This window comes from Carya illinoinensis, chromosome 11, assembly GCF_018687715.1.
Source record: "Carya illinoinensis cultivar Pawnee chromosome 11, C.illinoinensisPawnee_v1, whole genome shotgun sequence".
Classification (NCBI taxonomy): Eukaryota; Viridiplantae; Streptophyta; class Magnoliopsida; order Fagales; family Juglandaceae; genus Carya; species Carya illinoinensis.
The window spans coordinates 41,811,784-41,828,722 of record NC_056762.1 but is presented as its reverse complement, the minus strand read 5'-3'; the positions used below and the strand labels follow the sequence as shown (position 1 = coordinate 41,828,722).

The 16,939-nt window shown below is 37.6% G+C and overlaps 2 protein-coding genes across 2 annotated transcripts; one reads left to right on the top strand and one right to left on the bottom strand.

The window, feature by feature from the left end:
- The first annotated feature begins 1,379 nt into the window (after window positions 1-1,379).
- LOC122281192 (vesicle-associated protein 4-1-like) lies at window positions 1,380-4,890 on the top strand. Its single transcript, XM_043092524.1, has 7 exons — window positions 1,380-2,059; window positions 2,573-2,643; window positions 2,877-2,958; window positions 3,134-3,252; window positions 4,023-4,100; window positions 4,187-4,306; window positions 4,400-4,890. The coding sequence occupies exons 1-7, from the start codon at window positions 1,798-1,800 to the stop codon at window positions 4,457-4,459; spliced, it is 792 nt and encodes a 263-aa protein (XP_042948458.1). The 5' UTR covers window positions 1,380-1,797; the 3' UTR covers window positions 4,460-4,890.
- Window positions 4,891-5,062: 172 nt separating this feature from the next.
- Window positions 5,063-7,805, bottom strand: LOC122281191. The gene is made up of 2 exons (XM_043092523.1): window positions 7,060-7,805; window positions 5,063-5,905 (listed from the first exon to the last, which is right to left on the bottom strand). The coding sequence occupies exons 1-2, from the start codon at window positions 7,516-7,518 to the stop codon at window positions 5,546-5,548; spliced, it is 819 nt and encodes a 272-aa protein (XP_042948457.1). The 5' UTR covers window positions 7,519-7,805; the 3' UTR covers window positions 5,063-5,545.
- Window positions 7,806-16,939: the final 9,134 nt, after the last annotated feature.

The following is a 16,939-nucleotide window of genomic DNA, read 5'->3' as shown; positions in this document are numbered from 1 at the left end:
TAACCCCAGATTCTCGCGAAACCACTTTCCCAGAAAACTCTAGATAAAGTACTTCATTTCCAGCCAGCCCACTTTTATTGCTTGCTCAATGCCCAGTATATATTTATGGACCAACCTGTCACTACCTTCTTAAAACCAGCTTTCATAGCATTCTCTACCCCCCTGCGAATTTCCAAGATAGAAAGACAAAAAAAAAAAGGAGATGGGTGGTAATGGGAAGATCTGCAAGTTTGAGATGGCATTGAAGAACATGCAGCAGAATAGAAATGCTGTGGCAGAATCTGTAGGCAATAAGGGAAACAACGTGTGGCGCAGTGCTGGAACTGTGACTCAGCCACAATGCCCTGATGAGAAGAAGAAGAGGAGAAGGAAAGAAGAGAAGGCTGAGTGCCTCTTTCACCTAGTTTACTGGGGACCCAATTAACTCTTTTTATTTGTTGTAATCATTGAGTGTAGGTTATGGAGAGATCTGTTGAAAAGATTTAGATATGTTTGCCAGACTAGTCCACTACATGTCACGAGTCCTTTCACTCAAAGTTGAGGATTATGCTTAGTGAGTGCTTACAATCACCTGTTTTCGTCCTCCACTTTTTTCCTTTTGTTTTTTTCAAGTCTTTGTTTATTTCCATTTTTCCCAATTTTTAAATAAAAAAATAAACATATTATTGATAAAAAAAAATTATAAATTATAAAATTATTTTTATTATAAAATAAATTTAATTCACGAAATTAAAATTATATCAATTTATAAAATTATTTTTATATTTGTATTGCTCCGGCGCTGAATTTCATTCATTCATGGAAATGTCAACGGAGGAGCTTATTCAATCGGCCCCACTCCTGTGATGCAAAACTGCAAAGCTCAAATTTGAATGGGAATTACATAATTTATTTTTAAGAGTTTGAAGACCATGAGCTACGGTTTTTTTCATTAGATGAGATAAATTTAAATTAAATTTAAAAATTGAATAAAATATATTATTTTTATATTAAAATTTAAAAAAAATTAAATTATTTATTTTATTTTATATAAAAATTTTAAAAAATTATGCTGATTAAATAAAATAAAATAAAATAAATTTTTTTATAAAAGAGATCTAGGCCTGAGTTGGAGCATTACTCTTTCCCTGATTTTACTGACATGCAGTAAAAAAAAAGAAAAAAGAAAAAAGAAAACCCGAAACGTCAAATCGTTTAAAATAAACTAATTCACGCAGGAAATATCATAACTCACCAAATTAATTCCCAACCAAAATTCCAAAAAGATCCAAATACACACAAATGCCATTATAAATTCCGTACAATCACTCCTTACCTAAATCTCTACAAACCATCATTACAACCATGTCCTCTCCCCACCTTCAGAAAAGAAATGCCGTTACATCTTCGACCAACTCTATCTACTCCGAACTAAGTAAACTAAATTCCCTTTGCAATGTCTTTCACGCTCTCGGGCTGTCATGTGACACCACGTTACAGCTTACACCAATGCTGTTCTCTCTTTGCTTTTCCAATGGATGTGGATCCGACGCGCCTGTACGAGAGTGGGTGATTTCACAGCGTCGTGGAGTACGGTGTCTGTGCAATCCAGGTCTGAATAAAACGGAGTCATGACTATTATTCGCCTTTTAATAACTAACTTAATGACTTCCGAGTTCCGAGTCCCACAATATTGCAATCTGGAGTGGCATCATCATCTTTAAAATCTCCGATCGGCACGTAGGCAATCGCAGCGACGGACGGACGGACCTAGCGGACCCAATAGCAGCTCGCTGCGTCTCAAGTTCCGGCGATACGATGGCCCTCGCGGACCACCACAGGTCGCACTCCGACGTTAAGGTTTTCCGACTCTGCCCGTTTTGGCAATCGGGAAATATGTCGTCGTCTTCCTCCTCTACGCAGCACCTTACGCATAGTAACCACGGGAGCCTAAGCAACCGACACGTAGTGGGGCCCAATTCGAAGCCGTCCTCCAAAACTGTGTCGTCTGTGGCCCGATCGCTGCTCCCTCCTCGGCGTAGGCTCCGGCTCGACCCCACCAACAACCTCTACTTCCCAAGTACGTCGTCGTTTTCTTCGAGCTCTTTGCTTTGACCTTTTGATCAATTCCGAAGAACTTGCTGTTTCATGGTCTGCTCAATTAGATGATAAGCGTTTCGTTTTCATTATTGGAGGGTTCTTTAATCATCTCTGTGCGTCCTTTGCTCGCCTTTTCTAAAAAATGCCTGCAAATTGTTTTTTTTTTTTTTTTTCATTACCCTTTTAAGGTGAGATCTTTACGGGAAAGCTAAAAAAGAGTGCTTTTTCCAAAATTGACTTTTTCAAGGTTTTGGAATTTTGAGCGATAAAAAAAAAATGAGCAACATGAAAACATTAAAAGTGCTTTCTAGATGTCAATCAGGCACCGCCCTTAGCTTCTGTTTAGCCCGGTGGAATTCTGATTGCATGATTACATGAGAAGCCATCGAGTTTATGTGCTATGTTCGCGCACACATCTGCACATTCTTTATCTTTCAAATTCGAGATTAGTTTCGTTCTCATTGCCTTACATTGCGTTGTGTGTATCGCGAAGATGAGCCTGGTAAACAGGTTAAGAGCGCGATCAGGTTGAAGAACACAAGCAGGTCTCATGTTGCTTTCAAGGTATTGATATCTTCTCTATGCTTCTTTCTTTTAACGTTGTTTCCGTATTCACTGATAGTTTGTAGCATTCTGTAAAGTCCGTGTTAATTGTTGTAGTCCCGAGCATAATGGACCACTGTTCTAATTTATACGGGAGTTTGAGGCAGTTAATTTTTTTTTTTTTTTAAATATCTTTTATCTGTGCTTACAATAATTTACGAGAAAAATCTAAGGCTTTGTTTGTCCTGCTTCAGTTTCAAACTACAGCACCAAAGAGCTGTTATATGCGCCCTCCTGGTGGTATCCTTGCTCCCGGAGAAAGTATTATTGCAACTGGTATTACTCTTGGAATTTCAAATTTTTATTGGTAGGGGAAGTGGGATTCGGCTTGTAATTTTCTACAAGAATCGTTTTGCTGTGTTTGTTTGCTCTTCCCAACGTACGATCTCGTTAATTCTCTCCCTCCATCTCCCCCCCGCCCTTCTCTTCCATGTCATGATTGAATGGTCAGTGTTCAAGTTTGTGGAGCATACTGAGAACAATGAAAAACAATTGGACCAGAAGAGTAAGATTAAGTTCAAGATCATGAGTCTGAAGGTGAAAGCAGGAATGGAGTATGTGCCTGAGCTGGTAAGTTCTATGGCCTTCGTACCAATATGCTAGTTTATCAATGCTACTCTGTGAGTTTGAAACTCATTTTATTTTGATGGATGAGAAACAAAAGCAAATAAGGAAATCAATGTGTAAATTGGTTAGGTTGGAGAATCAGTACTCAAATATTTCAGCGGAATTTATGCTGAAGTCTTGTAACTTGTGTTGAGCATAATTGTTGATTGATGGCTTATTCTGCATTTCTCTTTCAAGAGTACTAATGGCCATGATACTTTTCAAAACAGAGTAGTGCTAGGGAGTTTTAACATTAGTCAGTACTTGAGAAGGCTCAAATATTTAAAGTTATTTTTGCTTGTGATAAGAAAAAAAAGCCTATAATTGAGGTTCATTTGTGCTGTATTGGATGTTTTTCATGGATGGCAATGCTAATTCAGTTCTTGTATTTGTCATTTTGTTTTCTTTTCTGCATTTATGTTTTGTTTCATGACCCTTTGTGATGCACAATGTTTATTGCTTGTCTATGGGAAAATGTTCATCTTGAGATCTTTACACTTTACATTTTCATTTTGAAATAAATGTAGAAGTGGTGGGGTCGAACAACTCTAACCGCTTTACAGTTTTAAGCTAAACAACTGTGGTAAATATGTTTGTAGTGCTTAAATAATCCATTCCAAAACTAATGCACACGTTGCTCTAACTTCCCCAGCCCACCACCCCTTGTGTGTTCTTGGCTTGTGAGATATTTGCCAGTGCTGACCCAATATTTGTTATTGAACTTTTTCTCACAGTTTGATGAACAAAAGGATCAAGCAACAGTTGAGCGAATTTTGCGGGTTGTCTTTTTAGACATGGAGCGTCCTAGTCCTGTAAGTTGAATTTCTGACAGTTTTTAATTACCGCAGGGTCTTTTGTTAACAAGTGTCATTATGTGAGTTTTTTCCCTACTTCCTAGGCTTTGGATAAACTTAAGCGTCAACTAGCCGAAGCTGAGGCTGCACTGGAAACACGCAAGAAACCTCCTGTAGATACAGGACCTAGGGTTGTGGGAGAAGGGCTTGTAATAGATGAATGGGTATGGGTTTCATGCACTTTCTGATGTAATTTTATCCTAAAACTCTCCTCTTCCTTTCCTTGTTTTATAGCTGTTAACACTTGTGTATTTCAGAAAGAGCGGAGGGAGAAATATCTGGCTCGACAACAGGTTGAAGCAATCGAGTCGGCGTAGTGTGCGATTTTTCTCCTGGTGCGACTACTTTTGCGAGGAGAATGAATATCAATTAACCCATCACTCATTAGGTTGTAATCTGTTGTGGGAAGATGCGGAGACGTTGGCAAGTCCAGTGCTTTATGTAGAGAGAAACAACACATTATGTCATGACCAACCTCCAGATGAGCAGTATGAGGGTAAAGATTCCTGATTTTGGACTTGGCCTTCTACTCGTAGATATTGGATTTTGCTTTATATGAAGAATAAGTGCATGTAAATCTTTGTGGCTAGGCTGCCCAGTTTATGTCAGGCTTTTAGTCTTTGTTTCTTGGTAGTCTACGTTGTTATTGATGAACTATCGGTTTCCACGGAATGTATTTTGGTATTTTGTACTTGAGTCATCATTTTGATGGTAATAATTCATAAGAGGGTGCGAACTTTGTCTCTAATTTGAATGGGGGGATATATATCATGCCATTATATAGGACTGGACAAGAAGGCAAGCCTCTCTTCTTCACTAGGGGCTGCTACATTTTTGCCTGTGGCTTTCGTTTATTTTTTCAGTTGCTGGGCTTCATATGCATATCATGTAGGAAGTGTCTACCACCAAGCACAGGGCAGTGAATAAAAGAGTTTACGATTACTCAAAAAAAGCAATGAAAATTTAACAAAATACAAATATAGCAATTAAAGTTGCTCACCACACCACTTCCCCCACAGAATGCAATACGCAGGAATTCAACTCCAAACATAAAAAGAAGACATATAGCAATGCAACTCTCTCCCTCTCTTTATCTCCTACATATAAGATCCAACCAGTACTTGGAAAGACAGACAGGACAAAGAAAGAAAGAAAAAAAATACCCTAAAACAGAACATATCCTGTACATTATTGCCTGAAATTAGGTCCCGGTGACTTGTGGAGTGAGAAAGAGGGAGAGAGGTACATTCTCCGGAGCTTCTCAGAAACCCGCATTGGACAGGTGGGATTCATCCTTTGTTACTCCTTCCCATAAAATCACTTGTATCCAATCCAGCCTGGCCTAAACTTCATGCTGTGAATATGATTTATGGTTAAAGAACAGACAGAGCTATTGTGTCTCATCACATGTTATCGGGCAACTGAAAGTTCTGTGAACCAAAAATTTGATGAGAGTTATCTTGAACAAAGACCACGACACCGCATTTGCTGCCATTGAATCCTTGCCATAGGGAGAAACTAACAGTTCCTGATACAGTCTTCTTGGCAGAAATGTCTTTGACGGTGCAGAGCTTTTCAAGCTTTCTAACAACGAAATCATTGGATAGAACCCGCCCTTTGTTCTCCCCCTTGGGACAGTCAGTCACCAACCCACTTTCGTACAGTGCCACCATGACATTGGCACCACGATTATCCACTTTGCTCCTTAGAGCTCCTGTTAGGGAGACTTGCAAGGAGTCCGTCGTCGGACTTCGGAAGGTTGCCTGTTGGAATTAAATCGTGCAGAGTGATCAAAGTTTCACACATAAAAATATGGTTATTCATTATTCCATACGGGATTGGAGGCGAAAGTACTCCAACATGTATTTATCAAGAATGTATATTTTGTTGTTGTGCAGCCAAGTAGATTTAAGTCAATAGAAGCAGTTCATATAATCATAATTTATCTTGAAGCCATCTACTATCAACTCACGCAACAAGCTATCTAGCTGGACCAAGGGTAGCAAATGAAAGTGTCAATGCAGTCATAATATCATTTATAGATGATTGTTAACAGGTGGCTTCCACTCATTAGGTGAGGAAGTCGCTTTCCAACTTTGGGTATTGCGCAACAATCATGGTGGCCTAGTGTATACATTTCTTTCAGATTTACCAGAAAAAAACAAAGTGAAACGTGTTCAGTTCAAGTTCAAGTTCCACATCACGCTGCACAGCCTGAACCTCTAACTTGAAACCCCAAGGCACCTATAATTGCGCACCACCCTACACCATATACCACAGCTGGAAAACTCTTTGTTCCACAAGTCTTCCATCTGACATGTTGACAACGAACTCAGTTTAACCGTCTAACTCTCACTATTTCCATCTATTTATTTTCCATGAAGTATAATATGTTCCTAAAAGATAATATAAAATTTACCAAGAAATGTCCCTCATATTTTTTTTTTTGAATAACAGATCACATCCATTCATTTAAGAGGACTTACAAATTTGACTTAAACATCAAGTCAGTTACAACGGTTGATAGCTTCTCAACACACTAAAGTGGTTGACATAGTCTAGTCCAGACTGCTAATCTCTAAAGACGTAAGTCTAAGAGACAGCACAACTCTATCTAAGATAGAGTTACCAAATGTCCCTCATATTTATTGATGAAGTGTAAGGAGATGAATGCATATAAGGACAATGTGAACAATATAACACATACCACATCCCGGAAAGGAAAAAGGGAAATTGAGTGTGTTCTACCAAATGTTTTTTATAAATGCAAGTGCGATCTTGGAGTAATGATTCTTAGCCCACCTAAAATACAACATACTAGCACGCACACAAATCACATAAATAAAGCACAACTCCAACGCAATTCAACAAATTTTGGATTCATATTTTGTGACAATAAAAGATCAATGGTACCAACCTGGAACGTGGGGGCAGGGAATCTGGGTGCGTCCTTGATGGCGGCCAACAGAGCATTCTCATCATTGGCAATACATTGGGCTCTACCCTGGATCACCCCCTGGGGCGTGAACATGGTATCAAGCTTGAGGGCCTCCACGTAGGCCTTTTGCCTTACGGTCCACTGGCTGGACCCAAACGGGTCCTTCCAGCCCATATAGTCCCAGTAGTCCACGTGGAAGCCCAGAACCACCACGGGCGGCAGGTCCGGCCCATCGAAGTCCCCCCTACCCAGCCTAGACATCACCAGCTCAGCCTCGGGCGACGTGGCACAGCCCTGCGACGAGAACAGCTCCACCAGCACCGGCCCGCCATGCCGCTGCTCCTCCGCCGATACGTCCGCCGTCGCGTTGTTCCGTTCCCCAGAAGACGTCTTAGAAGCGCTTTCTCTGCCGAAGCAGGCGAAGAAACGACGCGGCATTGTGTCGTCTCGTCGCCTGGTTGACAAACGGTCGCGGTGGAGGTGGCTGTGGCGGTGAATAAGATCGCAAAAGGGAAGATAGAGATAACTCTTATTCAAGAGAATGTGTTGCGTATATCAGAGATAGATATGTGGAGAGGTAAGGTTCAAGAGGAATCGAGGAAACGTAATATTAGGGAATATGTGAAAGAAAATGTACTGCTGGTGGTGGGGAGAGAAAAGTGGCTAAGAAGGTGCTGCGAAGGTTTTAATTTGAGGTTTTGGAAGTTTTTTTTGGGGGCGGGGGGCATTTGCTTAATTTGTCTGCGGAACAGGACAAGGTGTTGTGATTTGGTTTGGTTAGGTAGCTTTGCGTGGCCGACACGGAAGTGTCGGTGCCACGTTGTTTGTCAGGGGTGGGTTGGATCGATGTCAGTGAGGGTCAGCAGTCGCCACCGCATTTTACGTGTAAGCGTAGAGGGCTTGACAAGGAATCTTCGACTATAAATCATAAAGAAAATCTTGGAAGGTTGGCTTTATCGTCAATGGGGTGGCACGACCACCCAACGGCCACGTTGTTTGTGCTAGATATTCAAGATAGTGATTCAATGAAGTTTGTTATTTGAGTAATTTTAAAATGTATAAACGTTACGTAATTATTTAAAAAAAATAAAATTTATAATTAAAAAATTAATTATTTTATATAAATTTTATATTAATTTATTTTTTTAAAGAGGTTATACAACTTTTATATAATCACAAATATAAATATTTTTTCTCTTTTTATTTTACTTGTTTTTTAACACTACTTATTTCCTTTTAACTAATTGTTCGTGTTGAAGTTATTTTTAGAATGTAAGGGTTGACATGGGAAAATTACTCAATGCCCATTACAACAACAAGGGTTTTATTAAGGAGATATGATATTTGTAATTATATATTGTATTTGTAAATATTGCATATTTTTTTTAATAAATATAAAATTTTTGTAAAAAAATTATTTTTTAATAAAAGACCTAATTTAAAAAAAATATATGAAAGATACTTGTACAACTTATCACAATATCTAACGTTACTCTAATAAAGATAGATGAAAATTCCAAATGAAGGCTCATGCGCACTTCATGTTATCTTGAAGAAAGTGGTGTTTTGTTACTTTCTGGCCAAGAACAGAGTATTGACTCTACAGTATGCTAGAGTGATAAAATAGTCTACGTCATAATAACCGCCCATACATGGTACATAGAATAAGTCTTCGGAGCATCCACTGTTTGGGAGAAACCATCGCACTCATGACGTGTGGACCGGGATCACTAAACACTGAACCGGTTTCCATCAATACGTCTCACCTACTCCAAAGTCTCACCCCCCACTCATCTCCCATACTCTCTCAGCCCTGAGAGCCCTTCGTCACTTCGTCTTCTTCGAAGGCCATCGGGTTTCACTCTCACCCCCCAGCATCTCCCACTCTCTATAACCTGCCCTCCTAAAGAGAAGACGAAGGCCATCAAAGCTATTTCGCAGCGTCTCGTCTAACCCATCTGGGCATCACGTTTTCGTCGATAGCCATCGAAGCCCATCGCGGCATCCCTCAATCTCGAAGGTCGGTCCATTCAAACCTATGAGGTGAACCATCCCTCAGTCCCCAAGTCCTCAGTCCACCGAACCCCTTATTCCCTCAGTCCCGAAGTCCTAATAGCACCGAGGCGAAAAGATCTGCGTGAGGGAATTTCTGATTCTAGGGTTTAAATTTGTTTATTTCTTTATGGATCGTGGTGATTTGTTTAAATTTCTTGTGTTATAGCTATGGTTCTGCGTTATGGTGATTTGTTTCAATTTCCTGTGTTATAGCTATGGTTCTGCGCTATGCTATGGTGATTTGTTTAAATTTCTTGTGTTATAGCTATGGTTCTGCGTTATGGTGTAAAATCTTGCATCCTGATTATTTATTCCAAGTTGCATTGTGATTATTTATTCCAATTTGCATTCTACTTGCCACAGTTATTTGAAGTTAAATTGTTGTATGGTGCACTGATCCCTCATAACAATATTACCTATGCATGAAGTTAAAGTGTTGATATGGAAATGATTGAAATGTAAAGTTGAGAAAAACAGGAGAATTTGAGAAAGAAGTTCAAGTTGTTTCCTGTTTACTAATCTTTGTTAGTAAATTCTTGTTTTTACTAATCTGTGATAGTAAATTCCTATTTTTAGTAAGCTGTTTTAGTACTAATCCGTGTTAGTAAATTTCTATTCTTACTAATTTGTTTTAGTACTAATCTGTGTTAGTAAATTCCTGTTTTTATTAGACTGTTTTAGTAGTAATCTGTGTTAGTAACTTTATGTCGATAGTAATCTGTTTTAATACTAAACTAATCTGTGTTAGTAAATTCATGTTTTTACTAATCTGTTTTAGTAGTAATCCGTGTTAGTAAATTCCTGTTTTTACTAATCTGTTTTAGTAGTAATCTGTGTTAGTAAATTCCTGTTTTTACTAATCTGTTTTAGTATGTATTTGTGTTAGTAAATTCATGTTTTTAGTAAGCTATTTTAGTACTAAACTAATCTCTGTTATCTAATTTCCTGTTTTTACTAATATGTTTTAGTACTAATATGTGTTAGTAAATTCCTGTTTTAGTAACATGAAATTCCTGTTTTAGTAACTTCATGTTTATACAAATCTGAACTTCTGTGCAGTGTCTTTTTAATCACTCATGGCTTCTACACAATCATCATCGTCTGTAATTGATGAATTTGTGTTGGAAACACCAAGTTGTTGGTGTGGTTTGAAAGCACCCCTAAAGACATCGCACACTATGAAAAATCCGGGAAGGAAATTTTTCGTCTGCCCAAACTATAAGACGGTAAAGCAAGTTATTTAATCTTAATTAGTATAGTGAGTTTGATTTTAATTAAATGTTCTTATTGTGTGCAACTTGAAACTAGGAAATGTGAATTTTTCATTTGGGCAGATATATTTCACTTGGTAGAGGAGAACATTCGTAGAAGAGAGAGTCAGTTTGGAATATGTTGGATGACATATTGGTGCGCGAGAAAGAGGTTCGTAAAAAGGAAGATAAAGTGCGAGAGCGAGAGACAAGTCTTCGTAGGGAAAATCATAAATTATTATGTTTGTATTGGATTGTGATTTTTGTAATTATTTGGGATTAGTTTGGATAGTTTGATAACTCTAATACCAAACTGATTTTTTGTTAGAATGTAAATGTTGGTAGAATGTATTGTGGAAGTCCAACGTACTATGATCTGCAGAAACATCTTGGACCTGTCTCAAGTGTACTGTAATGTAAATTGCAAGCTCTCTATAAATATCAAAATTCCTGTTGTTATGTATTGTTCTTGAGACTACAAACTGTAACTGTTGTTAGTAGACTGTAAATAAAATTTAAGCAAATCTGATTTTACATTCCAAGAGTTACAATTACAAAACTTTACATTAAGCATTGAAATACATAGCTAGCCTACAATTGCAATTCAAGTGTTCAAAAAATGCACACCATGTAATTACATATTCCTGATTTTGATTTCCCTGATTTTACATATCAAATGTCCGAGAGTTATTTTTACCAAAAAATAATAATTACAAAATTTTACATTAAGCATTGAATCCTAGAGCCTTGAATTACAATTCAGGTGTACAAAAAATGCTAAGAATGTAATTACATCTTCATCAAAAAGAAGTGGAAGTCCAGGTGCAAGAAATTGGGCATTTCAAATCAGTGAAATCTTTGCTCCGGATTTCAGCACTAATTGCTCCAGATTTACAGCCTTCTTTATTTATCACCCCTGAAACTATAAATGCATCCCGTTAGACACAATTCAGGTGCAGGAAACTTGAAATGGTAATTGTGCAATTAATGTATTTTCTGTGCATTAATTGCTACAAATACTGGTTGAACAATTAAATGCAATTCTGAGTCCTCATTTTTAAGCACGCGTGTTAGATGTGTATTTTATACTTGAGCATTTCAACATTTTTATGGTAATAAAAATTAAAGCCAGCCACCAATACACATGCAATTTAAGTACAAGCATCTCTAACAGGATGTCTTTTCTCTAACCTCATTTGACGGCTGGGTTGATTGTGTAAGAATGTTGCTTTGCGTTCCAACACCAACTCCATCATCAACTTGGGGTTCTTGAGATCTCGATGAGTCTTCCAATTGTGTTGCATCTGCATCCCCCAAAATTTTCCTGCATGTCTATGTTTGAAAACAAAAGTGAGCATATATTAGAATCAGAATATTCGAAAACAAGATTAGGCATATCTCAAATTTTGTAATTACAGTTTTTTCCTCTTTGTTGCCATCTTTTCCACAGGTGGAACCTTCCTCTTACTTGGGGGTCTCCCTTTCCCTCAGACCACGATGGAACTTAATATTTTCTTACCCTTCTCCAAGACCACATTTGGTTGTGCCTTCGTTTGCTCACATGTCGACTCTAGTGTTGAACCTTCACATTTTGTCTCAAAGTCATTAACAACATGCAGGAATGCACTGATTTTTTCATTATCTGAGGAAATTTTGGTTGCCAATTGTGAATATCTTTTAACCACAAGCTCATAATTCCTTGCATCTGATCTGTCCCGCTGGTCATCGTAACTACTTCTAAGTAAAGTGTATCTCCTTTTGATATCTTTTCTCCAACGATCCAAGACATATACATCAGGCAACACATTAATTTTCTTCAACTAACAAACTCTAAGTGCATGCCTACATAGAATCCCTCACGTCTCCAACAATGCACATGTGCATTTTATCTCCACCTCCTCCTCGTTGTAGTAAACAGAGTATTGGACTGTTTTAATGTGGTCATCAATAGATATTTCATCCAAGACATCATATTTTAAAATGCACCCGTGTGTGCTTACCAACCATCAATTGCAACACATTAGGCCCAGCAACTCTCCTTAGACCTCTTTGAACTTTGCATTTGTATATAAGTTTTGAAATTGCTTCTCGATATTAAAATGAGACAAGCAGGGAATAGTTTGGTTGGTAGAATTGAAATCCGCATTTGTCTCTACCTCGACCTTCTTTCTAAGGGTGTTATCAAACTGGTCCACAAATTGTTTCAACGTCGTTCCAGAATGGACATACCCTTCGAAAAAAGCATTCATGCTTTCAGACCTTTGGGTCATGCTCATACCAGCCCAAAATACACTCTTCAAGTAAGTTGGAACCCAAGAAGACCTTTCCTCATATAAGGATTGAAGCCATTTATTGCCGACCAAATCATAGTTCACAAGTAGTTGACCCCAACTTTCCTCAAATTCTGTAGTGGTCTGTGAGTCATATAATGCAGTTTGAATGTCAGTCTTCAACCCGACATTGAATTTGACATGAGATCCTAACTTTTCTGGAAGTTTGCGCATAATATGTCACAAACAATATCTATGTCGAGTTTGGGGGAATACACCTGCAATAGCATTCTTCATTGCCCGATCTTGGTCAGTTATGATAACTTTGGGTGCCTTACCATTCCTGCAATCCAACCACATTTGAAACAACCAGATAAAAGTATTTGTGTCCTCATTTGAAAGCAACCCTGCTCCTAATAATATGGACTGCCCATGATGGTTAACACCAACGAACGGGGCAAAAGGCATCCCGTACTTATTTGTTAGGTATGTTGTATCAAAAGTTACAACGTCGCCAAAATATTCATAGGTCGTTCAACTCTGAGCATCAGCCCAAAACATGTTCCGTAACCTTCCATCATCATCCACGTCCATATTAGAAACGAAACCATCATTCTGATCTCTCATTCTTTGAAAATACTGATTAAGGGTGTCACCACCTCCTTTGCCCAACCTCAAATGTCACGCCTTATCAATAAAATTTCGACAATCTTTCTCTTGAAATTGAAGATTGTCAAAACCCCCCGCATCAATGACAAGCGAATAATAATTTTTGCTCATTCATATACCAGCTCTATCATTAAGCTCGAGAATCCTTTGACTGTATTAATCAAGACACTTGTGAGATCGCAAAAGTCTTGTCTTCTTGGGGCTCACAGTGATGTCGTTGTGCGCATTTACAACAGTGGTGAATACCCATTTCTCATTCTTATTCAAGGTCACATTTACCCTCGCCTTACAATCTGTTTTGGTTGTTGGCCATGGCCTCGAGATATTATTACCCTTAGGTTGGTACTTCCCGCCACGGGAACAACCAAATGTCACATACACCGGTCTCTCTTCATCATCTCTCCTAGTCCTAAATGATCGCACACCAAAACCCTCTTGCTTGGCATATTGCTTGTAGTAGGTCATAACCTCTTTCGCACTGTCAAATTCCATACCCGACCTTGGTGCTTCAACTCGTACCTCATCATCCGAAACAACAGTAGTACTCTCTAAATCCTCTTCTTCATCTATATCTTCATTTATGTCGAAGAGCATTTCTAAAAAAAATAAACATATGGAGCGATTAGTAGCGATTAGTATTGTTTTGAAATTAGCGAAAAATCTAAGCAAACAAAACTCTAATACCATCAGCATCATGCAAATTTTCATCAGTCATCATGAATGGACTTCCAACATGTTGTTCAAATTCTACACTAGTATGCACAGTCGACGCCGACGGCGCTTCTTGACTCAGGTCGTTTGGATTACTCAGTGGCACGGAACGTATATATGGTGGCATCTGCTCAAACAAACACATTGTTAGGTAAAATACTCTAAACTTTATAAAATGTAGATGTATGGAATTTAAAAATTCAAATAAATGAACCCGAAATGAATCATCAAATGGGTTAAACTCTACCGGATTGTGTGACATAGGGTATGACATCTTTACAGAAAGTAGAAGTAGACTCTAGCTACCTATCATAAAGCAAGTAAATTTGTTAAAAAAAATAATCCCATTCAATCAAGAAAAGACCAGAAAAAACCCACAACCTTAATCAAGAAAAGACAAAAAAACATGTATGGCCCATTTGAACTTTCATTTCCTTCATCTCTCTCTCTCTCTCTTTCTCACACACACACATTTTGATGTATGGCTGATCGGTGCAAAACTGCAAGTGCATAGTATTGTAGTTTTATAATAAAGTGATAAGAAGAGTATCGTCCTCAGGGATTGGTACCTTACTTTTGCCAAATACCAAAAATATACTAATCTCGATTTTATCTAGAGGAATCACTAAGATTTTTGTAGTTGTAATTTAAACTAAAATTGACTCAAAGAGAAATACGCAAAGAAAATAAAACTAACGTTTGAAGATCAAATTAATGGGAAAGAAAACTTCTAGGAAATCGATTTCACCTAATTTTTCACTATACTTTACTCATCTAACTAATTTAATTTAATTCTTTTTGTCTATTAGCAAATCTCTAATTCATCCAAAAGCTTCTTTCGATAGTCAATTGAAAATTATTTTTGTTTATCAATTCGCACAAGAATATGCAAATTAAATAATCAAGAAAGCAATAAAACCAATGATTTAATTACTACATAAGTTCATACAAATCTTTCGATCTCTATACTTACCTATGCTGAAATATTCAAGATCTACCCTATGATTTCCTCTTTCGATAGCAAATCACAAGATTAAATATCATCTAATCAATGGCCAGTTAATTAGAAGTAATAAACTCAGAATAAATCGGATAAACAAAGAGAGAATTGTCTTAAATTAGCATAGACAATCAAGCATAGTTCGGAACTAGGTTACATCATTTTCCTAGAATAAATAAAATTTATCTCATGCTAGAAAAGGAATTCAACATAAATGAATTCACCATAATTGTTTTGAGAATATTGGAAGAAAATAAACGCTGAAAAATACTCCTCGCAGCCGCAACTCGTATTCAAAAACTCAAGGAAATGTTTCAATGCTTTTCTTCCGTTTGTACTCGTGTAAGATTCCAACGTACGTGCAATGTATGGACTTCCCTCTCCAAAACAGATGATTTGAATTCTTCTAACTGTGTTTTATAGTTCCAAAAGTGTTCTCCAATCAAAAGGTACGGCCATATGGTGAAAAATTCCTTTTATATGCTCTGACGGCGGAAAACCCTAAATCTGGAAAAATACGGTATTCGCTCGAGCGAGGTGTCGAGCAAGCATCGAGCATTCGACTCTGCCTACATTCTCTCGAGCGGCTTATCGAGCGCACATCGAGCGTTCAACTCTGTCTGACTTCGCTCGAGCGGCCAAAAACCTCTGCTCGAGCGATCTTTGTTTTTCCGCAACCCGCTTAAGCTCATTGTCGAGCGGCAGTCGAGCTTTTGAATCTGCCTGAATTTGCTCGAGGGGCTTAAAACTTCCGCTTGAGTGATCTTATAAATCTGCAATATGAAATTTTACAAGTCATCAAATACCCTCAAACTTACAACTTTGTTTGTCGTCAAACAAAAAGAAAAGCAATTGATACTTTAGGCAATATCAACTCGACCCCAAAGAGAAGTATCATCACTCACCAAGTTTTTATGAATTTAGATTTCATCACTAGTATCTTACTCTTTTAACATCAAAGATAACAAGAAAATCAATCAAAAATTTTACAATTTGTCAAGCAAGAGTTAGGCGTTTATTTCAACCTAAAGCTAAGACCTTGAGTGTGCATGTGATATAGTCAATTTAACCTCAAACCACCTGCAAACTCAGATAAAAGTAGAACAACTAAAATCAGAAGAATTCTCTCAAAACTTAACCTCATAAGTCCAGTTTTCAGAAATCATATCTACTAATGTAGTCAATACCAAAAATCAGAGATCAAAAGGTCTTTAATAAGGTTGTAATGATGGGCCACAGGGTGAGGGTTAAGAAAGAACTAGCTATGGAAAATCAAAACAAACTGGAAAAATACTTAGTGAAAAGAACACTAAAAGAGATACCCACATGATTCAAATCATAGCTCTTTCTTGGCAATATGCTCATACTTGTGGCATTATTGTTGCTGTAATCACTGAAGCAATACTAACAATTCCTTTAACAAAATCTGAGGTGATACATACTCCGCTTAATGACTTCTTTTTCTTTTGTTTTTTTCTCTCTTTTTTTTTCACTTTTTTTTTTTTTTACTATCTTTCTTCTTCTTTCTTCTTCTTCTTCTTTGATCAAATAGAGCAAACATAATACAGTTCATTATGAAACAAATTTTCTCTTTTAAATGTAACTCTCCACCAAAGTATTTTCTCAAACTATCAAAGGTAGATTCATTATTTTTCAGGCTTAAAGCGGACATGGTTTATGTAGTTCAAAAAATAAATAAAGGCTTATGAAGGCTCAATGGGGTTGACTATGGAAACACATCATGTAATGATGGCATGATATTTAGGGCGGCTGGAAAAGTTTTTTGGTTATGCCAAAGAAACGCCTAGATCATTTCTCTAATATTTGGTCTCAACTAGGATTTCTCCTCAAGAACCCATCAACGGATTCTAGAGTAAAGCAAAATCGAACTTCTCTCTTTCAAT

Coding starts and splice junctions, on each gene's coding strand:
- LOC122281192 (XM_043092524.1), top strand. CDS start 1,798: ATGGCCCTCGCGGACCACCACAGGTCGCACTCCGACGTTAAGGTTTTC. Junction 2,060..2,572: donor CAACAACCTCTACTTCCCAA/GTACGTCGTCGT, acceptor TGTATCGCGAAG/ATGAGCCTGGTAAACAGGTT. Junction 3,253..4,022: donor TGGAGTATGTGCCTGAGCTG/GTAAGTTCTATG, acceptor TTTTTCTCACAG/TTTGATGAACAAAAGGATCA.
- LOC122281191 (XM_043092523.1), bottom strand. CDS start 7,518: ATGCCGCGTCGTTTCTTCGCCTGCTTCGGCAGAGAAAGCGCTTCTAAG. Junction 5,906..7,059: donor TCCCTGCCCCCACGTTCCAG/GTTGGTACCATT, acceptor TAATTCCAACAG/GCAACCTTCCGAAGTCCGAC.